The 23572-nt window shown below is 40.2% G+C and overlaps 1 protein-coding gene across 5 annotated transcripts in view; it reads right to left on the bottom strand.

Moving 5' to 3' along the window:
- The window catches only part of ADAMTS18 (ADAM metallopeptidase with thrombospondin type 1 motif 18), a 77010-nt gene that overhangs the window by 24885 nt on the left and 28553 nt on the right, over positions 1 to 23572 (bottom strand). For 4 of the 5 annotated variants that reach the window (XM_064723383.1, XM_064723382.1, XM_064723385.1 and 1 more), the window contains exons 5-16: positions 19742 to 19941; positions 18941 to 19024; positions 17926 to 18085; positions 17096 to 17201; positions 13916 to 14053; positions 12326 to 12479; positions 11204 to 11299; positions 10052 to 10200; positions 4490 to 4662; positions 2331 to 2461; positions 2068 to 2191; positions 762 to 1006 (exon numbers count right to left, since the gene is read on the bottom strand). In XM_064723383.1, the coding sequence (XP_064579453.1) occupies positions 762 to 1006; positions 2068 to 2191; positions 2331 to 2461; positions 4490 to 4662; positions 10052 to 10200; positions 11204 to 11299; positions 12326 to 12479; positions 13916 to 14053; positions 17096 to 17201; positions 17926 to 18085; positions 18941 to 19024; positions 19742 to 19941 (1760 nt within the window). The remainder of the gene's footprint in view (positions 1 to 761; positions 1007 to 2067; positions 2192 to 2330; positions 2462 to 4489; positions 4663 to 10051; positions 10201 to 11203; positions 11300 to 12325; positions 12480 to 13915; positions 14054 to 17095; positions 17202 to 17925; positions 18086 to 18940; positions 19025 to 19741; positions 19942 to 23572) is intronic. The other variant, XM_064723384.1, reaches the window with a different exon arrangement.

Below are 23572 nucleotides of genomic sequence, written 5' to 3'. Positions count from 1 at the left end.
TGAACCTGTAACCATTGAGCATTGACATAATGGTACCTTTAATTTTTACATTATTGGATGTCACAGACATCTTTTGTGAAAAATCCTTTCTTTAGGATTTTTCTCCCTTCTGAGAAGCTGTGGCCTCAGCAACAAAATGTAAACAATGGTTATCTGCTGCTGTGGAATGCAACAGGTGGATCCATGATTGGTCTCCAGTGGATGTTTGGATTTACTGACCACTCACGGCAGAGCTGGGTCTCACTCTCTGCTGGAACACAGACCTTTGTTATTGATTCTTTTCTATTCTTAGCTTAGCTAGTCTTATGAGAACCTTTCCTTCTATTTCTTTTAGTATAGTCATAATGTAATATATATCATAAAATAGTGAATCAAACCTTCTGAACATGAGGTCAACATTCTCATCTCTCTCTTCATCCTGCAAGCCTTGTGATCACTGTGACAATTGGATTTTACTGCATACCATGTATGGGACGCATTCATAATCTCCATCATCACTGTGCAGCTCAGAAATTCTGCTATAGGGTGTTTGATGCACCTTCCTTTTCACTGAATTTGTGAGAGTTTAGTAAACCTCAGACCTCAGTAAAGCAGTGAAAGGCCTTTCAATCCAGCATGATTGACCACACAATTAAATCTGAATGCTATCATGACTCAACACTATTCTTTAATCTCTCTGAGAGCCCCAGTGCGGAGCTGAAGCTGTCGTCACCAATCCTGTAATGGACATCAGGGCAGGAACAAACAGAAGCCAGGCTTACTTCAAAGACCAGCGTCTCATTAGTGGGTCCTGCCGCGTAGAGACTCTCGGGCTGATTGAAGGAGCGCTGGTAATCAAACACCGTCCCGGCAAAGGGGAACTTCCCGGGCCAGTCGATGGTCCAGTCTCCTGTCAGGTAGTACCTGCTGGCCAGGCTGCGCACGGCCAGGTAGCTGGGGGAGACGTGCAGCTCCTGCAGCTGGATGCTGCGCGCACCCGCCGGCACCGTCACCACCACGTAGTAGTCTGCGAGGAGAGGAGGCAGCAAAGGGTTGGCAGCTGGCACACACACAGCTGGCTCATCCCCCTGAGCCCCTTTCAAAATCAGCACACCTCCGAAGATGCACAGCTGACCCACCAAGTTAGCCCATTTTTACCAGGAAAAGGCAGTTCTGATTGTAACATCCCACCCCCGACCCACCCCATGCAAGCTGTAATCAGAGTGACTCTGAGGTATTTCAATTCCTGAAATTTTTCCTTGTGATTAAAGGCAAGAAAAAGCAAGTTCACCTTAAAAAAATTCAGAACACACTAAAACATGGTGGCTCCACTGGAGCTTTTGCTGTAATACCCTGCAGTAGTTGAAGGTACAAGCACAAGGGCGTGAATGGGATGCAGAGTCTTCACAGAGCCCTGGATACCAGAGGATCTCCCTGCTGCCAGCCAGGGCTCCATTACTACATCCTGGACAATTTCCTGGCCTATATTACTGCAGTAAGGACATTTCTTGTGACCAACAGCAAAGACATTCAGCTCAAAAATACCCCTGTGCATACTGAAATCTTATCTGAGTTTTATGCCTGAAAAACTGCAGCATGGTGAGATTATTTCCCAAGAAGCCTGTGACAGTCCACTAAGGAAAAGTCCACCTCCCAGTGCCTGGAGCTTCCACTGAAACAGCTTCCAGACTACTTAATTTGAAAATGGACATGGAAATACTGTCATGTTTGGCATTACGCTGTGCATTGCTTTTTATATGTTCCACAGTCCCATCCCAGTCAGAGCTGCTGACAGCTATTTTTTCACTTGCCTGAATCCTAAAATCTCTTTTCAGAGGAAATTCACATGTGTAAAGGGAAAATGTGGCTTAAGAAACAAGAGAATTGTTTAACTGACCAAGACTTATGCTCAGAGCCTTCTTGTTACCAAGAAACAGGAGAAATGTGAACTCTCCTCTCACTCTCCCTGTGATTTTCTGCTCACATCTGGACCCTCAGCCACTGCCTGAATGAGTAAGGAGTCATACAAATTGCATGGGAACACAGCAGAGCAGTGAGTTGATGGTCATGGGGAACAGTTTTCCTTACCATTAGCTTTGTGCTGCGTCAAGTATTGGCCTTTAAAGAACTTGCACGTTGAATTATCTCCTTTACAAACTCCACAAGCATCCAACACAGCTTTGGAACCAAGTCCATGATCACACCCTACTTGCTGCAACCAAAAGGCACAAGTGAAGGACTCAGACAAAAGGGAATTTGAAGAAACAGCTGCATTTTCCCTAAAGGACTCAATTGCTCACTAATAAAAAAAGATAGACATTAAGATTGTAAGAAACTTAATTTTATCTTACTTCACATATTCCATCAATACAAACATCATAGCTATTTGGAGAACACAGAGTTCCATCCTTCACTTTGCTGGACATTGCAAAGAAAAAGTCAAAGTCTTCAGCTGTGCAATACAATTTACATCTGTCTTGCTCTGGGGAGAAAACAAACAAACAAACAAAGACAAGGAAGCATTAGCAGACCTGCACTGTTAAAGAGATAAAAAGCATCTTGGTTGTTGTTTCTCCCTGTATTCTAGAAGATAAACTACAAGGATGAACTGTGCATGAAGACAACTTAGGACACCAGAAATATAGAAATATATGTAGCTAAATAGAAATATAGCTAAATAAAGTACTTTATGTTGTGCTTTTTTAAAAGCACACGTGAGTTTGCTTGTCCACACAAAGAATTAAAGATTGAAACTCAGTGTAAAAGCATTGCCTTAGCCCTGCTGCTGCACCCTGCTTTCAGTTCCACTGCCTCACAGGATCAAATTTCATTTTTATTAAGATAAATGGGAGACTGCAATAATTTTATCTGAAGTTTATTTAAAATCTGTGAGAGAGATAACATGGCACAAATGACCAGTTCAGCTGAAAGCTAGAACTGCAGCCAGACTTCCCCCTAACAAAAGTATTTTTTCCTCCAACAAATCCCAACCATTGTCAAATTTGTCCTTACACCCTTACACATGGGTAGTGTGTTATGCTTATAAAGGGTTGATGCAAAACCAGTCATGAAATTATAAATATTGTCAGAACTGCTGAAAAGCAGAGTTTTAATACAAATTGAAGTGCAACAAATAAAAGTTTTTAAGAATATGAAATTTGATTCAAAAGAGAATCCTTTTATTGTTAAATCAGTAGCTGGATTTCCAGTAGTCCCTTCTACAGAGGCAAAGTATCTGTGGCAATTTTGAAAACCAGATCATGTTTCCAGGACGATAAATGTAGATCTTGGAGGAGCTTTTACAAAGCAGCTGAGAGGAAGGATGGGCATTTTCAACTTCAGAATCCCTAATTTTAGGACTTTTTCACTAAACACTAAACTTTTTTACTCCTCCCTTTAAAACCAGTGTAGGCCACCTTAATTTCTATTAAACAAGATGTATTTTTTGCTCTATTATAAACATCCACTGCTACATGCTGTGAAACTTCTTTCCTCTGTTCATTGGCCTGTTAGGATATTTTTAAATACTCATGAAAATGACCACAAAAACTTTGAAGATAATATATTCATGCTATGGATGATTGTGCATGTATACATTTAATTATATACATTATCATCAAAAGTAAATTTGTTCATGTGCTAAACAAAGCAGCTATGATGTGAGAAAATTCAGACACTTTTATTCAAGTAGTGCTTTCAAGCTGGAGAAAATATTTGTTTTAGCTGATAAAAGTGAATACTGATTCAAAATATTTGCAAAATTAAGATGCATAAAGTAAAAATAAACTCGCGTGAGCAAAATAACAGAAATAGTTATTGAGACCTGAACTTGATAAAGATCTCTTAGTAAAAGATGACTTTAAATAATGTATGCCAGTACATTGTTTGCATTTCCCCTTCTCATGGGACCATACCAGCAGAAAAGTCAAAAGGTTGATTTACTGCTACATTTTGAAATCTGAGAACATTCCAAAAGAACGAAGATTCTGGTAGTGTTATTGTGGATGCTTACATTTCCCATGCTGTAAATTCCGTGGAAATTGCTTTGCTTGGGTTTCAGACTAAGCAATATGGAATATAAAATGAGAGAGAGAGAGGAGCGGCAGCAGCCGGGGAGTCACGGTGAGGACAAGGACTCCAGTTCCCAGCCCAAATCAATCCTGCATGTCCCTGGAGGCAGGATCCCACAGCAGCCTGGCTCCAGCTCTGCCAGACAGCAAACACATCTCACCCAGCCCCAGGAGGAGCCTGTGTCTGCCAACATGGTGATGCTCACAGAGGGTGATGCTCACAGAGGGTGATGCTCACAGGGGTGATGCTCAAAGGGATTGATGCTCACAGGGGGTGATGGTCACAGGGGGTGATGGTCACAGGGGGTGATGCTCACAGAGGGTGATGCTCACAGGGTGATGATCACAGAGAGTGATGCTCACAGGGGTGATGCTCACCCAGAGCACACGGGGAAAAGGGGCTCAGAGCTCCCTGTCCCTGAAAGCAGGGCCACTCTCACCTTCCACTTTGGTGTAGGGCTTCCACTTGTAGAACCAGCCCCGGAAGGGTTTGCTGTTGTACTCTGCACACTGCAGGGCTCGGAAGTCCAGGCTGCCTGCTGGGCAAGGCTGCTTATTGCAGAGCTGATACACACGGCCCGAGCCCTGGCAGAACTTCCCGCCATACTGCGGCCTGCAAGGGAAAGAAAAAGGTGATTTTGCAAAGCCTCCCTTTTGTGTGATTGGCACATTACACGTGTATGCTGATACAGGGAACAGGAGAGGATATTCTGCCCTGGGAGATCAGTATTTCTTATATGGGCCATTAATTTTCATGGCTCCTAAAACCAAGCAAAGCAGTTGACATGAATTATCTACTTGGATCACTGCAGACTCAGCAAAGATGCAGCCATCTAGAGGTGAGTCATGTTTGCACTAATTTAAATTTATAGGGCTATTTGGTACTGGCTGGGTTTAACATTGTTATACAGTTATTTTTACTCTGCTGTAACCAAGGAATGAACATGTGCAAAGAATTACCTATCACAATTAGAGTTAATAAAGGATAACATAACACTGATCAAACAAAAAGAGAATGAATGATTACATTTGCTTGTTCATTTGTTTTGTAAATCATTTTGAAAAAATGTGCTTTTAAACAGTCAGAGGAAACAAGGACTGTGCATAGTTGTCCTGCTTTAGGAAAGTGCTGGAATTCTGAGGTAATTTCAAACATGTCACATCCACTTCAGCAAACCTCACCTGGGCATTTCCCTTCATCCTGGCCATTATAGAAAGGGCATATTCTATTCCTTTTCTCATACCTCACATTATCAGAATATTATTTTTTTAACCATTTGCTCTGTGCTCAGATATTGTAAAACAATGTAAAATGCAATAGTTGCTCTTTTGAACTTATCAATTCACTGATGTCATTTGTGCAGTTTCAAAATGCTCAGATACACATTTGCAAGCACTGAGCCAAGTCTTCAAAATAACAAATTCTAAGAACCCTTTGTTGTATTATACATGTCTGGCATCAAGTGAAAATAAATGTACCAATGCTATGCTTGCACTTATTTATATAATGACTTTTTTAAAGATTTGGGAACTTACATACTTGAAGGACAAGATATAAACTTTAAGTGGACAGCTTTGAGCATATTATACACACAGTAAGGAAAAAACACATAATAATAGAAAACATACTGAATAACAGTGATATATTAACTAAAAGCAAAGATTTAAAATTCTGAGAGTACAGAATGTGCAATTGAAACATATTGTTTGTTGAGATCCCTACCACTAAGCTGTAACTATTCCCCACATCCAAGGATCCCATCCAACTCCTGACTTGCTCATGCCTGGAGTAGCAGGGAGACAGCTCTGTGCAACATGCAGGAGAAAATCCAGGTGCTCTGTCTGTTTGCTGTGGAATCAATTTTATTTCACATATGTCTAACCCTCTAACCAAGCTGGGACTTGCCTTTTTTATGTTTTACTTACACAATATCTGCCTTTTCCAGAATTCTGGGCTGCAAAACAGTCTTTCAGAGAAAGAGATGGAAACCCACCTGTTACTGTGTTTAAAACTGCATTAAATCACCAGTGCTGTGGAAAAAACCACAACAACTTCCACTGACTTTTCCTGAGGTCACCTGCCAGCTACACTGATACTGGATATGATGGTGAAGGCCTTAAAGCCAAATTTTCAGTCCTAGTTGGTGGCAATCCAGCCTGTGAAGGGCAGGGAGGATATGGAACATCAGTGGGATCAGGGAGTGTTTATGTTGACTTTGTGCAATTAGTGAGAGCTTTGAGTTAGGGCAGCCAAACTGTTGGGTGCTGATAAATAGACTCCATTCCCTACAGACTTTCTTTACAGCTTCAGCACATGGAGGATTTTTGACCTCCTTCAACCCCAGAGAACAAATCTGTTTTAGTGTAAGGAAAAGAAACAACCTCCTTCCAAGTAAACGCCACCAAATAAGCAATATAATAGAATTATTTATGGCTAGATCGTGATTTCCAGCCGCACTCTTGCATTTAAGGATGGGACAAAATTCCTCCAAACTAAGAAAGCTCTGAAAGAGGCATTCTGTTTCCCAGCTCCATTACAGCATTTTAATATTACAGTACATTCCCATTACTGAAACTGTTGGCTTGAGAGTGATGGAAACTTCTCCACCTTCATTTTTACCAACAAGATGTCAGTAGGAGTTAAGTAATTCACAGGAAAAAAGATGGAGATCTACAAATTCCTGTGGAAATACTGTTATCCACACTGAGGAAATCATGCTTTTCTTGAGGATGTTTTTAACACCAGTAGGTTTTGGGACTGAAAGCTGTTGGTGTATCCACACTTACAGTGGGATGCCCTGCACAAAGGATATTCCAGTATTTCTGTAGTGGTACAGTTCCCCCAATACAGACACAGCCCAAAGCTTTCACCCCTCTGTGACCCCCTAAACAGGGTGACCTGCATGAGGTCGGGCTGAGGATAACTGGAAAAGGGAGAAATTTGGTGAGGAAGGCCAACAAGAAAAAGTCTGTAAATATAGATTTGGAAAAGGAGTCTGAGTGCAAAATGGTAAACACTCCACTCCATATAAGACTCAAATACTAAAATGCTACAAGAGTAGCTTAAATTAATTCTAGAGTACCCTTTTAAGGTAGAGTAGAGGTAGAACCCTTAGAGTTCCTAAACCATGACATTCACTGCAACACAGCACAGAGTGAGAAACCCTGAAATTCATGTGATCAAGGAAAGTATTTCATGCAATACCAAATGAATTAAGACTCTGAAATTCCAGACTCCTCATTTTCACTTTTTGTAATCATTTAATTTCATGTAAGAACCCTTCTGCTGATCTTGTGCCAATATTATGATAGTATCACAAAGCTTTATTAATCTGCATGAATCTGAAAGGTCTACAACGCCTTTCACAGCATTTGGTTTTTAGAAGTATTTTAAATGTCATCATTAAGTTGCATCGGTTTACATCTCACATTTTCTGTAATCACCATTACAGATGTTATATACAAAAGATTTTTTAAAGTGTGTTCAAGCAGTTTGGTTCAGTCTTTTGACTGCACACATGCCTACAACTCCATTGTGCTCTGCTGAACAATGCACTATTGTGAGGTGTAGGATGCAGTCCCACAGATATGATTCAGGTACTCATTTAAATCTCTCGGGCACTCTTCGGGTTCTTTCCCAGCCAAACTATTAAATTATGCAATCAATTTCTATCTTAGAAAAGCACCTCAACTGTAAAGTGCTGTGGTGTATGAAAACCAGATCCATGAAATTACACTGTGACACTTTACAGGAACATAATGATTTTAGCAAATCTGCCCAGCTCTGTGGACGGCAGGTGTGGGTGTTTGTCAGTGGGAATTTGTGCACAGCTCCAGTGGGAATTCCAAAGCCATACCCAGAGCTGCTGGGGTGTGGTCACAAGGGCTGCCTGAAAATTGGCAGGAGGACGGGAATTGAATTGGTTGGATATTACCTGCAAGATGATTTCACAAACTCACACAGGTAACAAGATTTTCACACACAGCAGCCTCATGACATATTCCTCACTTGCCCTTAAATTTCTGGTAACGTGGGTCACCTTTAAATCACCAGAAACTGAGATATTTCCCTCAATATTCATAAGATGTCATTCATTGTGATTTTATTTTAGAGTCCAGTCAGTTCTTCACAGATCCACATCCTTGTTCTAATCTAATTTTCAGAAATGTTGCTCTTTGTAATTTTCAAAATTTTGCTATCCAAAATCATCTATCAAGCTTTTGAACAAAACAAACATCTGCTCCTACACAAATCTGGATTAGGAAAAGTGACAAAAATATATCACATATAAAATAACATATGTATCAAAATATATAAACATCTGAAATACGTTTGAGAAATTCAGAAAGAAAGGAATCATTATTCTGAATTTTTAGAGGTTAACAATGAACAGGGACTAGTCCTAAATCATTCTGTGTGGCATTGAAAATAGATGATATTATTTTTCTTCTGATTCCACATTGATACAAAATGCTGTGATGACAAACCCAGCTACCTGGACATTTGTGCACTGCTGTGTGGCTTATTTATACTCCTGTCATTACATCAATGTAACTCTGGGAGAGAATTATACCATTTTCTCTTTGCCCTAACTGGATTATTACTGATATAATGGAATTAAATCTAGTGAAAACATGATCCAGCTCTGGTACTAAGGATGACTTGGTGACATCAGTTCTTACTTCATTAGAACAGACAGTTCACTCTGAAGGAAAGTTCTAAATGCTACAGCAGCTGACACACTTCATGTTGAAGAGATTCTGTTTGAAGCTCCCAGAAATCTTTATCTATCACACCATGCACCAAACTGAACCATTTCCAGTACTGGACATTCTCCTGTCACACAAGGAGAGCAAGAGGGAGCTTATGCAGAAATGCAGAGAACAATGTGCAGCCATACCCATTCAGCAAGAAAAGCAGGAACCACAGCAGGAAAAAAACAAAATATATACATATGGCCTCTGAGACCCTGCATTCTTGTGCTAAACTGCTCAACAAAGGAAAATATCCAAGTAATTTTATTTATGAAAATGAACTGAGAAATGGCAGAAAAGGTTGACAAAACACTCTGCTACGGATCTGCAAAAATTGGCTTGGCTGAGGGTAATAAAGAATATTTTAACTAACTCACATTCTCCTATAACACAGTATATGAAGCATGGATATTATACTGCAGCACTGTGTAGTAGATGAGAGGCTTCTTTACAGCCTCATATAAACTGTGTCATATTTTCTCTGTTTTTTATTACTGCAGTTTAAATGCTGCTTTTACTGTGTGCAATGAGGAATACATGTGTCTATGTCTGCTGAATTTGTGTATGAAATAGAACAGGGAAATACTTCTTTTCTTGTAAGCTGCAGTGAGTTGAGTACTTGGCAAAGATGATGGTCAGCTAACACTTTTAATCTACTTTGAATTGCTTATTATAATGAATAGTATTTACAGAGATAAGATATTAATTAGAGGCAAATAAAAACATGTTTCATGAGTTAGCACACAATTCCAGGGTTCAGCAACTTTCATTTGACTCATGAAATAGAAAAGAATGCAAAGAACATGACAGACATGCAAAGACATCTGTCCTTATCATCCTGGATAATGTGATCTCAGGAGAAGTCTTAATGGTTTTTAAGATCTTTTTCTCTGGATCTTAGGCTGTTAGGTGTAAAAATGTCTGTATGGTGCTTCCTTAAATGTAAAATGTAAAAGTGTACAATGTAAAAGTGTCTATACAGTGTTTCCTTACTTCTGCAGGTATTTGATAAACTGTAGCATCCCAAAATAAAGGAAGCAAGTTGTGCTGGGGATGTTGAGGAGCTGCAGCATTCTGCAGCCAGGCTCTGCTTTCTGGTGCCAGGGCACAGAAGCGTCTGCCACCCATGGGTGCTCATACTGGACATGGGAAAAAGCCTTACAAACAATCCCTGCAGAAATGGACCCTGCTCGTTTCCTGCCCTAGGAACATGAATAGAGCACAAACACTCCCTTTCCATATCTTACTTTGGATTATTGCAGTGTCTTTCCTGGTAGGTGACCCCCCCTCCGCAGGTGCGCGTGCACTCGGACCACTGGGACCAGGCGGACCACTGGCCATGGACGGGCTTGGGCCCGTGCTCCCCGTACTGCACACACTGTCCTCTGCGGCACCACTGCAAGACAGGCACACAAACACAGTCAGCACACCCTGGGACACGCACAAAAGGAAAAAAAACCACCCAAAATTTAAAAGCTCTAATGCTTGATCCTAACGCGGTCACCACTGAACTCAATGAACGGCACGCAGCAGGACAAGGACTCTGCAGCGGCACACATAACTAATGTTCTAATATTTGTCCAAGTTTTGAGTTGAAGATCCCTGGGGTAGCAAATTTTCAAAACTTTGCTCTTGAAGAGTGCTTTTTCACCTTACTCTTCCCCCAAAACCCATGTTACTTTATGACCCTGAGCTGCAGAGCCTCAACACTTCCCAGGTAATTTACACACAGCCTCCCAGAATTCTGCTAAAATGTCTCCCTTTCATGATTCAATTTGGAAATATTGCACAAAGAGAAAAAGCAAAATAGAATATTTGTCACTAACTTCAAAATCAAAACAATGTCCTGCTGGAAGAAATCTTTCAGGTAAAGAAAATATTTTGCATAACTATAGATGAGAATAAATTAGAAGGTTCAACTCAAATAAATGCAAAAAAATGAGGGTAAATACAAACAAATAAGATGAGTGGAGGTTTAAATTAGGAGGTTTGACTCTAACAAATAAGCTCTTTTAGTGGTGATCTCTGATGAAAATATGATCTTAGTCTGTACAGCAAACAGTATGGCTTCAGGTATGCTCGTATCAGAGTGGAATTGGAAACATTGATCTAACTCCTGTTATAATTCATGTATTTTCTTACTGATTTATATTTACCAGAGATATCTGATCCCACAGCTCCTTGGGAGAGGATAAGGCCCTGCCATCAGCCAGGTACCACTGGGAGGCCAAATCCTGAGTATGCATCACAGTGGAACCATTTACAAAGCAATTTCAAGGTCTAGGATGGCAAATCTGGAGGGATCTGGCTACAACTGGTTTTCATGGGACCTTGTATTTGACCAAACACAGTCTAAATTCAAGTTAGGATGACAATATTTTATTTATAAAACAACTTACCATACTTATGCCACAAGCTGTTCCTTCTGCTGCGGGCATGAACTTTGTCTCACACCTGTGACCCACTTTGTGACACCAAAGGGATTTGCAGATATCCTGAAAAGGAAACTGTACTCACTATAGTGCTCATAATTTCCATTATTTCCTGGTATTTAAAAAGAGTACCCAATGAAACATGCTTTTGCTACCTTAAAAGACATATAAATAAACTTTTCTGAGTTTGGAAAAGCCTGGGTTAAAGTTTCCTAGCACAGATGTGCCTTCGTGTTTATACACTATTTCACTATATATTTCTTAAAATTATATTGAGTGTGAGATTATAAGAGAATACAAACAGTGTTAAAAAGTTCATGGCTAAAATTTCATCGTGTCTGCAGGGACTATAACACTGTGAAGAGACAAGATTTTTCTAAACCACAGAAGATATCTGGAAAGGCAGTCTGTGCACAGTGCTGTTCACTCCCTCTTCCTTGTCTATTAGCTGTGGAAGAAACACAGCTGCCACCACTTGAATAATGTAGTTAGTATATAATAAATCAAAATACTCCAGGAAAATAACAGGAGTAAAAGAAATTACCATATCTTTTTTCAGAATGAGGACTCCAGCTTATTTTAAAAAATGCCCTCTCTGAAGAGACCAGTAAGGAGTGTAACAGTCATTAAAACAATAGGTTAATCTAAATTAATCATTCATCATGAAGTCAAGAGTATAAGTTACATTTCATTGCTCTAAAATAACCCCATAGATCTTGCCCAGACTTTTTGCTGTCATCAAAGTAAAACACAAGAAACTGAGTCCTTCCTACCCCACACAAGCTTTGATCAAAACTCCACTGCCTGCTAATTTCCCTTAGCACAGCAGGCAAAGGTTCATGGCTCATGTGGATTCAAGTGCCCCCCTTATGACTCCTGGAAGGAACACATTTCCTTCTGAAACTCCCCTGGGGCTGGGATATTCCTCAAAAGAGGCCAGTACCTTCAAAGTACCTTCTAATCAAATTGCCAAGCCAGATAAGGCAGAGAAATAGCCCAGGCCTCAGAAGAGCCCTGTACTTGTACTTTTTCAGTGTACTGCAGTTCTCTCATGCCATTGTAAATTCCCAAAAGTGCATGGATAGGTACCTTTACAAAGCTGAGGTTGCACAGTTTTGCTTTCATTCCAAATTGCCATTTGCACTGGGTATCAGCATCGTAGATCTGCCCTGGCAGTTTGTCAGGGTATTTATACTGTCCTGTTTGCTTGGGTTCATCAATCAGGCAGGCAGCTTGAGCTGTACTATAATGAGAAGGTAAATTAATCAGGACTATGATCTTGACATCAAAATATTTTAATTTGCTACAGACCAGCACAAATACATAATATGGTATACAGTGCCTTTAACTACTTTTAGAAGTATGCTCTGAAACAAGAATATCTATGTGCAGGAGCCAGAAGTTCTTGACATCTTGTTGGTAGCCTAACCTGGAAAATTTTAAGGAAGCAGGAATTTTCCAGGCTTTGGGGCTGTTGTGACAACAAGAAAGAATGATGCCAAATTCCTTGCCTCCCTGTATTTCTGGATAACCAAGAGCAAGTTATCTGCTTCTTTCCCTTTAGTGGATTCCCCAAATGAGGAGCCAGCAGAAGCAGCAGGCACAGTGCCCCATTGCAGCATTTGCCCTGTGTGGAGCTCCAGGAGGCTGCAGCAGGGTGTGTGCTTTGGTTTGGGCAGAGCACAGCTCCCAGCTCCATATTGTCCCCTTCCTCTCTGCCTGGCAGCCCCTGTGCACAGGAGGTCACTCCGTGCTGGATTTGCCTCCCAGTGTCAGTCTCTGGGACCATATGGCAGCATGGAGGGCTCAAATGACTTTTCAGCTTGCAATTCACTTCTGTACAAAAAATATATTCCATCACTGCAGCATGAAAAAAGCCCCAGAACTCCATTTTTACCTTTTATGGCTGCAACTCAAAGATGTTGACTGGGAATTCAAGGACCAGATCCACATAATTACCAAGGTGCCTGCTTCTCACTCTAAGGAATTAACATCTAAAATGCCTGTGTTGCTCTTGCTCAAAATACCTCCTACACATTTTTTAGTATTTCTATATAGTTTACCCATGAATGACAAAATAAAATAAGGAAAGATTAATGTAATCATGAATTAAACAGTGATTGAAGAACAGTTCCTCTAAAGGAATCACTGTGTAATGACAACACACTGGGAAAAAAACTGACAACCTTCCATTTATCCTTTTTTGTTTCTCCCAGAAACAGGATGTGAAAAATGTAAAATGGCCTTTACTCGTGACATGAGCTAGATCAGGAGAGAAACTCCAGTGAGAAAGGCCACTGATGTTAATTTACATTTTGTAATGACTTTGGTACCACTGAGTCTGCCCTCTTTTGTGTATGCTTCCTACTCATTCTCTAATAAACCCAGCTGCTGACAGGAATGCCTGGGAAAGAATGACATGCCAGTCATTACTGAAGGGTATTCCTGGAGGGTGAAGCTCCTGCTTTTGAAACAAGGCAGGACCAAAAAGCCCTTCCAGGCCACACCACCTCACTGGTGCAGCAGCCCGAGCCTGTGGGCTCACACACGGCAAGGGTTTGAGCACATTATAAAGCAGGAGAATTTCACACTTCAGTAATTTTTATGCTGTTCAAGAATTCAAGCCCAGTTTCTAAAGCTGCATTCCCTGGCACTGGCCCAGATTTACATCTGACCTACCTGAGAAATTTGTTGAGATACTGCCTGCTGCACACAGACCAAGAGAACACTCCATTGTTTCCAGTGAGTGTGGGAGACATAATATTTCCCTCAGCTTTTCTACAAGCATTTCCTTCTCCATCGTGAATCATCCCAAAGCTGGAAAGAGAACCAGGTGGGAGAGAGAAAGTCTAGATTAAACAGAAGCAAGACAAAAATTTGGGGTAAAGAAACACTTTCTGGGTAACAGCTCTATGCCTGATCTCCACAGGGAAGGTGGAGTTCATCGCGTTCATCCCAAAGAGATGAAAACTTATGCACCATTCAAATTAGCATTGGTATAAGTTTTAATTAGCAGCAATTTTTGTCATCACACACTGATGGGAAAGGATGGTCAGCTCCCAGGAAGAGCCACACTGGTGCAGCACAGGGAGGCAGTGACAGGGCAGTGCACAGAGGAGCTACAGCCTGTGCCAGGGTTTCCCAGTGCACCCATTTCCCAAAGCAGAGCAGTTCCACGGTGGGGTGCATGGACACCACAGATCCGTGTGTTCAGCCACACTTGTCCTTTCCTAGGGATCTGTCAGCTTACAACCTGCACAGCAGAGTGACCCTGCCCCTGCAGGGACAATGCCCACTGATATAAACGCTGTGGAGATCACAATCCAGGGAAACACCACCCACAGGAATGTGCTTTACACACCAAAACTGCCTTCCTGAGCAGGGGGAAGAGCTACAGAGCTCCAGCTGTAGCAAAGGAAATGGGTGTGAATGAATTGAATACAGAAGTATGAATACAAAAATATTATTATTTCTAATTTTAGCCACTAACTTGCTATATTATCTCAGGCAAATCACATTGGTTTCCTCACCTTTGTTATACAGTGTCATTTCGTCTAGACTGGAACTGTTTAATGGGAATAGTGCCTCTCACTGGGAAAACTGCCTCTTATGGGGTGTTTTGCTCAGTCTGAGCATCAGGAGGCCCTGCTTTCACTAGGAGAGGTTAGGATGATATAAAAAATAATAAGCAATAATAAAAAAATCACATTATAATTACAAATTATAGGGAATTTATTGATGTAATAAAGCTAATTTTTAGAGGTTTTCCTTTCCCTGCTCTGATTTTACTGAGTGTATGGGACATCTGTGAATTTCAATGTGTTTGGGATAGAAATTTCATCATCTGTTACTTCAATATTGTAGAACACTGGCGACTTTATAAATGTAATCTGTGCATGTGCAGGGAATATCTCATTTACTGGACTCAAGCCTCTCCTGCTATAAATCATTACAGGCTCATCAGAGTTACTGCATGTGTTGCCACCAGCTGAGGCTCCAAACTTCCTAAAATATATGGCTCTTCCTATAAATGGACAAAAAAAGTACCAATTGAGCCAGTGTTTTAGAGCCCTTCATAAAACACTGTGTTCCCCTGCTCTGCAGCCAGAGAATCCCCAGTTTATATCCCACTGACAGGCTGGGCTCTGAACACCCAGAGGAACCGTTAAGGCTTCAGGTGAAAACACAAACTTTAGAAAATCATTAAAATGTCTAACAAAACAGAAAAATGCCTAACCACTGAAGCTGTCAGTGGATCACAGATGGGATATTCCTCCCTGTGAAACCTTTGGCTAATACATTCACAGTGCACCTCAGCACCCCCAAAGCTGTCACAGATTTTTACCTTCCAAGAATCTCTGTATCACAGAAACCAACTTCTGTTGTCTCACATCACATTTCAGGTTGTCTCAGGACCATGAACATGACAAGTGATCATAAAGACATTTTGTGTCTGGCACAGGCTTTTCCCAAGAGATAAGAAGCATTTTATTAGGAACATGAAAGTACACCAAGGAAAGGTGGGATAATATGTGAATCAAAGGCAGTGGTGAAAAAGAAAAAAAATAAAATTCCAATTTGACTCTCTCAAAGTAAATAAGAAGAAATAAAAAGGGAAGAGAACTTCAAGAGACTAAATGGGATAATTCTTGAAAAATAAGCTATGGGCCTGATTCTCTCCTAATACTGATGGAAGGGCATTAAAAATGTACTGAGGTCAGTGGAACTGCATTAGCTTGACAGGAGGATCACACAATATTCACATTGCATATCTGGTTCTTTGAATGCTTTGGCACAATTCCCACAGGCCTCAGTGGCAGCTGGATTACTCTTTAATTCCTTGCTTCCCTTCAGATGCATACAAACCTGTGAAAGGGTCACTCGTGTAGACATTAGGTCATAGTGTGCACTGCAGAGCACATCAGTGCAATGAAAATGAATAGTGCTGAAGCAGTCAGGCAGAATGGGGAGGCTTCATGCCTTGACCAATCAGCAGAATGCAGCACCACTGCTTTCCAAGGGTTTTCTGAGTATTTATGTTGCTGAAAAATAAAGACCTTTTAACTAAGCCTTGATGTTAGTTTTGTCCCACACAGAGAAACTCTGCTTCTCTACTGCCAGTGGGGAGACAGGCTCCAGCTTGAACTGTGCTACACTGGAAATCAAAACCATGAACAAAGTTGTGGAAAGGTAAATCAAAATTACTGGGAGAAAAACAGCAGAACAAAACCTGATCCCCTTGTTTAGATTTAATTCAACCATCTGAAGAATAGCTGAAGCTCCACAAAAGATTATTACTGATTTTGTATGAGAGACACCATGTTCTAAGAAAATTACCATCTTTCTACAGTAGAAAACAAATGGAAATCTAAATGGACATAAATACAGAAAGGCAGAAACCATACAAAGGTGGGTTTTACGCAAATCACTCATTAAACAGGTAGAGAGAACAAAGGACAGCTTCAAAGTTCTTTATGAAAAACTGGATTTTCTGGGAAAAGGAGACCTCCAAGAGACCCAGAGAGATCACCCCTCTCCAGTGAAGCTGCAGTAACCTGCAGCAACCCCTCTCTTTTGGAGCAACCACAGGGATACCAGAATGGATTTGCCTACCAGAACATGGGAGTAGTGTGGGAATCTCAAAGGTATTAAAGAGGCCTGGCTTGTTCTGGTCCCAGCAGAACAGCACTGGTGACCAGCCACCAGCTGGATGGACCCCTGTTCACTACCACTCCCTGGGCTTCCAAATGATTTATATTTAGAATGTGCCAATCCAAATCATCTATATTTAACTGATTTATATTAAATAGGCAATGTTTCAATTCACTTACATATTTGTTTACAGAAGAAGAAACTTACTTGTGTCCAGATTCATGAGCAATTGTAAAAGCCAGTCCAAGGCCTGTGTCCTCATTAATGGTGCAGCTGCGGTATTTGCTGCACATGCCACTGATGGGTGCAAATCCTGGAGGAATGGAAGGAAGGAAGCAGTAAAATAGCTTGTTCCTCTACAGAATTCCAAATTCACATATCATCTGCACTGGTCCTAATAAGCCAGTTTATTTTGGCACATAGAGACGCTTGTCTACGCCATCAGGTTTATCATGGAGGAATTACAGCAGACTTTTATTTGACAATTAAGGAACTCCTATATAAAAAGTATAAATCAAATCTAACCTCTCCAACTACACTTTATTTGTAAAAATTATTCTCCCCCCAACCCACCCCGCTATGCCTTTACTGCTCTCCAATTAGGGAGGAATCCCATGAAAAAAAAAAAAAACAACCTGCAAGCAGTCACAAAAAGATAATAAAATAGAGAAATATAAATTGAGAAATAAAAATAGAGAAATAAATAATAATAGAGAAATTATAAATAGAGAAATAAATTATTATTATTATTATTAATAATAATAATAATAGTAGAGAAACAAAAATTGAGAAATATTCTCAAAATCAAAAATATTCCTTGAAGAGGAATATTATTTTATATTTTATTATTGTATTTTATATTTTATTATATTATATTTTATATTTTATTATATTATCCAAAAATAATACTGTCCTGTCCTCTTCAAGAAGACCAACAACAAGGCACACAATGTGCAAAAATGGACTCTCTATTTGGAGCCAGGTCAGCTTGTGCTGTGGGCAGCCCCAGGTGTCCCACCCCTGATTTGGGGTCACACCTAGAGTGTCACAGGGCTCGTTCTTCCAGGAGCAGATGTCAAAGCCCGTCAGGAGGATGGCGTGGTCGTGGCGCTTCCCGTTCTTCCCAACCAGGGCAGACTGCCACTGGCAGAAGCTGTTCAGGGACTGGTCAGCGTGGTGGTTGATCAGCAGCCCGCCCTGCGGGGAGGGATGGACACACAGACAAGGTGTTTCCAGTGTGTGAGAAAGGAGGTTGAGAGAGTAACAGCTGCTTAGGGAAAGGGGAGCTAATATTTCATATTTGTTCCACATCAGCTTATGTGTTCCCGTGTTAACTGTCTGTGATGGCTGAGTCAGCTGATGAGGGAATTTCTTACAACTGTAAAACAAAACTGGACCTCTCCCCAGAAACACAGATATTTCCAAAGCTGGTGGCTGGAATTAGTGTACAAATGTATTTGATTCCTGAGAATGCTGAACACCAAGCCATATTCAATATTGTGATTATAATGTTTTGTAATTGCTGGGGAAGAAGAGTATTATCCAAGTAGCTCAACCCTTCACAAGTTTTTTTTCAGCAAAAGAGATTTTTGTCTTTTTTTGTCTCAGCACCCTTGACACAAGAATTGGCTTTGCTCCCACCTTTTGTTACATGTTTTCTTCAGTTTGGGACTTCTGACTCCCTGTCACTTCTGATCACCACACATTGGAAAGCCCAGTTCAAAATTATTCTATTTATTTAAATATTCATTAAATAGATTTCTCATTCCAGCCATTTCTCCTCAAGGAAACGCTCGAAAATGTTAGGTTTTATCTTACTGGAAGCATTTCAATGTTTCTAAAGAATATTTATATGAAATGAAGAATTTAGAATCAAAACCCGAGAAGCAGTGAAAAGTAGAAAGTGTAATTTTGGAGATTTTGACAGTTTTAATCTTCTTCTCACACTCTATGCCTTAAGAAACCTCCCTGCACACAACGTGGGAGCACCCAATGCTCCCAATGAACAACAGCAAATGAAGCAGCTCAGACAAAAATTCTGACACAACTTACAGGCTCGTGTTCCAAAAGAAGCAGGCTCACAACAATAATGTTTATATCACTTCCAATTGTTCCGTCCTTAAACAGACTGGAGACCTGCAATGATTATGGGAGAGGAAATATCACCTACATGCATAATCCCTTTTTAATAGATTAAACATATGTACTGAGTTATTACCTTGGACTTCAATTTTCAGTACTAACTTATGTAGTTTAACACCTTGTAGGATTAACCCAAAAGAGCTCAAACCAGAAGAATTATACCCCAAACTATACTTAGTCAAAAATCTTCTATTAACTTCAATGGGTTTTATTCTGTTCTTGCTCTCCTGGATCAAGTGTAATCAAGGCTAAAGTTCAAGCTCAAGTTTTGCAGTACAAAGGTAAAGAGCAAGGCCATTCAGGAAAACATATTTCTAGTCAAATGATATCAATTTTATAGAAATATATTTGTGCTTCCTCAAATAAGTTTTTCTAGGAGACATGAGATGAAACAGATATTAAAAGAAAGTTTCATGATATTAAATGAAAGTTTCAATTTCAGAGTATCTGCCTTTTTTGGAAGTATATTAAAATTTAACATTTTAAATACCTTCTAATTATTTTTCTTTACTCTACAGTACCGTTGCCAGATCTGTGATGTTCTAAAAATGTGTATTTAAAGGATTTTGATAATAGTACTACATTAGATGAGGCTTGAAGAAAGGCTTGCATGAGGGGTCTCTGCTCTTTTTGTTATCAGTATTTGTCTAATGAAAGATCCCACTCTGACACACCAAAGAGAAAAGACACCTCAGTGACACCCCACCTTACCATGTTCATGACTGTTAGGATATATGTTGTTACATTTTCCTTGCCATGTTTCTCCAACATTTTTTTATCTGCCACAACAAGGGTTTCGACATTCAAACTTCCATTTTTCTGAATTTTAGCAGATGATCTTTTGAACCTCGCAGAAGTCCCGTACTCATCTGAGCGAATGAAGGTCTCTTCTGTGGGTGGCTTGGGTGCATCTAAAAGGAAATAAAACTGTTTTGGAAAGAGTTCAGATCACCCATGAACAGTTTCATCAGAAAATGAAGTATCACAGGTTTAAAGCCTTAGATTATTTTTATAGCATGTGATTTAATACTTCTGGCTGAGTTCTTCCATATTTATTAAAAAAGACCTGATTCATTCTTGAGGGAAGGACTGCTACAGGGAGAGAAGGAAATGGGAGAACCACATTCGTATTCAATAAGCAGTTTAAAATAAGGAATTAATCTAATAAAATGGTAGCATCTGTGCAAAAAAATACAACAGAATTTTCAACAGAGTATCTGCATTTTTCCTGTCCTTTTGATAACTTCCTGAGGTGTTTGGCATGTGCTACTTACATAGCGGTTGGCAAAAATGTCTTTTCCACAACAGATGTCCACGGGCAGTACAGAAATCAGATACACACCACAAGTAAATTCCTGCCAGCCTGATATTGGGACTGACACTGGCCTTCCATGCCAAACTGCCAGGAGATTATTCCTGCTGGGAATGTATTTATAGAGTCAGGCAACACCAAGGATGGGTTGACAACAAGCAGTGCACATCCCAGCTCTAGGGAGCATTTTCGCCCTCTGTGCAGGTGCAGCATGGGCAGTGGCACAGCTGGAGAGAGGTTTCTGCTCCAGTTCTTCAGGGAGCCAGAAACTGGGAAGACAAATCCATCTCCCACATCCTACCGCACTCCTGCTATCCGCAGGTTCTTCTGCATCAACTTACACTGCCTTGGCATCAAGAATTAACTGAAGGGCCACTTTAACAAACTCTTTGGATAATAATGCTTGTTTTTTGTTTGGTTTTTTTTTTTTTTTTTGACACAGGATGTAACAAGACAAATGAGGGAGCCTCAGGTAATGAAAAAAACCCCTGCCTGTTCCTCATCAGAAATTTATTCCAGAGAGCTAAAGCAGACCCTACTTTCTACCCTGTCAAACTGGGGAATCAAGAACACCACAGAATGCACAACAGTGGTCTGCTTTCAAGAACTCAGCATCCTGATGTGCACTTAACATACAAAGGACCAGGTTATGGTGATTTTCCAGTGCATCTATAACTCATTATACACAACCATCCTTTACAAGCTGAAAGAGCTTTGCTATTCTGGAAGCACATCAAGACACAAGGACAGGCCTCACCCAAGAGGGAAGGGCTCAGCTCAAGACACATCAGTGCCCAGGGACTGCTTTGAAGGCAATACAGCTCCAGTGCTTTGGACACACATATCCATGAGAGGAGATGCTTTGCTGTTGAATATATATGCATGAGCAGAGGAGCCTTGCTACTGCTACTCAGAAAACCTAAGCAGCAGCAGTTTCATGCATGTTTTACTAACTATATTCCAGTTAACTCTCATGATCACAAAGAATTTAGGTTGTGACAAAGAGCTTGGAAGATGATTAACTGGCTTTTATAGTGCTTACAAAATCTCTGTACATGAAATTTTAAAAGATGATATGTACAAGTTGATGGGACAAGTTATTTTTATGACACCCAAGTGGCAATGTGCTCTTTCCTCTTATTGCTCAGCAAGTTTGATTTCATTCTTAGGCTGGGATAAATTAACCCTGACTCGGCAGGGTTAATAGCAGAGGCTCCCCTTTTGTCAGCCTGAATTCTCCATCCCTTTGTTCATTTGAGCTGAAACTTTATTCCAGGTGACCAGATTGGATTTCACTGAAAATTTCAAATTTATGTGACTCCAGATCTCAGAATAAGACCAGGAAAAAAAATGTAAAAACTTGAAAAGAGGGGAAAAAAAAAGAGGCAAGAAGAAAAAAAGTACCAAATACTCATAGAAAAAGGGCTCCCTTTACTAGGGTAATATCTTCATCCTGTGTTTTCCTCTACTCAATTAAACAATGGCATGTGATTTTATTTGTATTTCATTCCGTGAACATGAGATTGATTTGTTCTATAAATTAACAATGACTGGGTCTGGAAATAAGTTGTTATTTTTTAGAACTCCTTCCTTACTCTAAAAAGATTACAGGTATGAACTACACAAACTGAAAGACCACAGGGTGTGGAAAGAAAGAGTTTTGTGGGTAAGGTACTTAAATGCCATCTTGCTGAATCAGATCCTAAGAGTGTGTCTGACATCAAGTTCCTAAACAATGATGTGTAAATCACTTTTACTAAATTCATCACAGTTGGATGCTAACTGCATGTTCTTAATTTAACATGAAACCTGCTTGAATATGCAGCTAAGAGCTCATAGCTGTAAGTGAAATTATTGAATAAATAGATATACATGTAGACTTACAAAAGCACAAAGTATTTTAAAGAAAATTCAGTTTCTCAATTAGGTTCCCAGAATCACTGGTTACTTCTGACCTCTCCTGTGTCTGTGACCCATTTATAAGACAAGAATAACAATAATATCTTCTCACATCCCAGGAGGTCATACAAATACAGTGTTCAAAATGCTGTCCTCTATTATAGGGATAAGCACTGTGTAAAAGCTCAAGAGAACATGGATAATTCTCATTTTGGACAAGCAGTCACAGGAGGAGCAGTAAACAAAGCACACACTCACAGTGGACAATCCAAATAAAATAGGCCAGTGTAGAGCAGCGTAGAGCACTATCAGCCCTGCTCTGCAGCAGGAAAACCAGACAGGAGGGAAAGCGAGGATGTAATGAGGCAGTTTGGGATTGCAGTGGAAGGCAAATGTTTACAGGTTGAATCACAGGCTTGTGCATTTGGTAGTTTTAAGCCTGGGGGGGAGGATCTCTGAAATTTTAACAAGCCATTTGTTTTCAGCCCTCAGTCTCAGCCAGCCACCTTCCCACTAACTCCTTTCTCATTTCTTCCCTTCTATTTATTTTCTCCTTCTTCCTTACACACCTTTGGAAAAGGAAGCTGCTCATTTTCTCAGAACTTCTGTAGGAAGTTGGAAGAATATAAGTGGACTCAGGCACTGTTTTCAATACTGTTTGCAGTCCTGGAAACCCTCATTAAGAAACTCAGCTCAGAAGCTGATCAGCTTTCAAAAAGACTCAACTGAATGCTAAAAGTACAGATATAAGGTCCAAGGGGGCTCTAAAATGTTCTGCAATTTGAGGGCCTAATGACGGACTAAGAATGGATCTTGGCAGGATAATATATTTCAATATATTTTTTAAGACATGGCTCCAAAATCTTTGTTTAAACAATTTCCATGGGTGGCTCTTTTTGAAGATCTCGGTTGCTGAAAAATTCATTATCAAATGGTGAGTTCTGAAAGGCTTTTTCTCTATCCTCTCAGAAATTAATGATTTTGAAGCTTTTTTCTCCATCTTCAAGCCTAATTAATTTTTTATCCCCAGTCTAACAGAGAGAAGTTCAGGGACTTGGCATCCATCACTGTGCAGAATTGCTTACTGAAAAGTATGTCAATGTAAGGAAAAATCACCACTGGGATCTTTCAATCTAGGCAAAGCGCACAAAAACTAAACAGTGATTCTGATGGCTTAATAAAAGAGGTGGTTCTATGAACTTAGAGCAAAACTCAAGTTTCTCATATGTGCTTCACTTTAGAAATATATAACCTAAAGTTATTACTCCTCCATCCCAAAGGGATGTGAAGAGATGTGAAGCACCCCTTGGGACCTCCACAGGACCCAGCCT

The sequence above is a fragment of the Zonotrichia leucophrys genome, chromosome 11 (genome assembly GCF_028769735.1).
Source record: "Zonotrichia leucophrys gambelii isolate GWCS_2022_RI chromosome 11, RI_Zleu_2.0, whole genome shotgun sequence".
In the NCBI taxonomy this organism is placed as follows: Eukaryota; Metazoa; Chordata; class Aves; order Passeriformes; family Passerellidae; genus Zonotrichia; species Zonotrichia leucophrys.
This window is presented reverse-complemented; position numbering and strand designations above follow the sequence as displayed.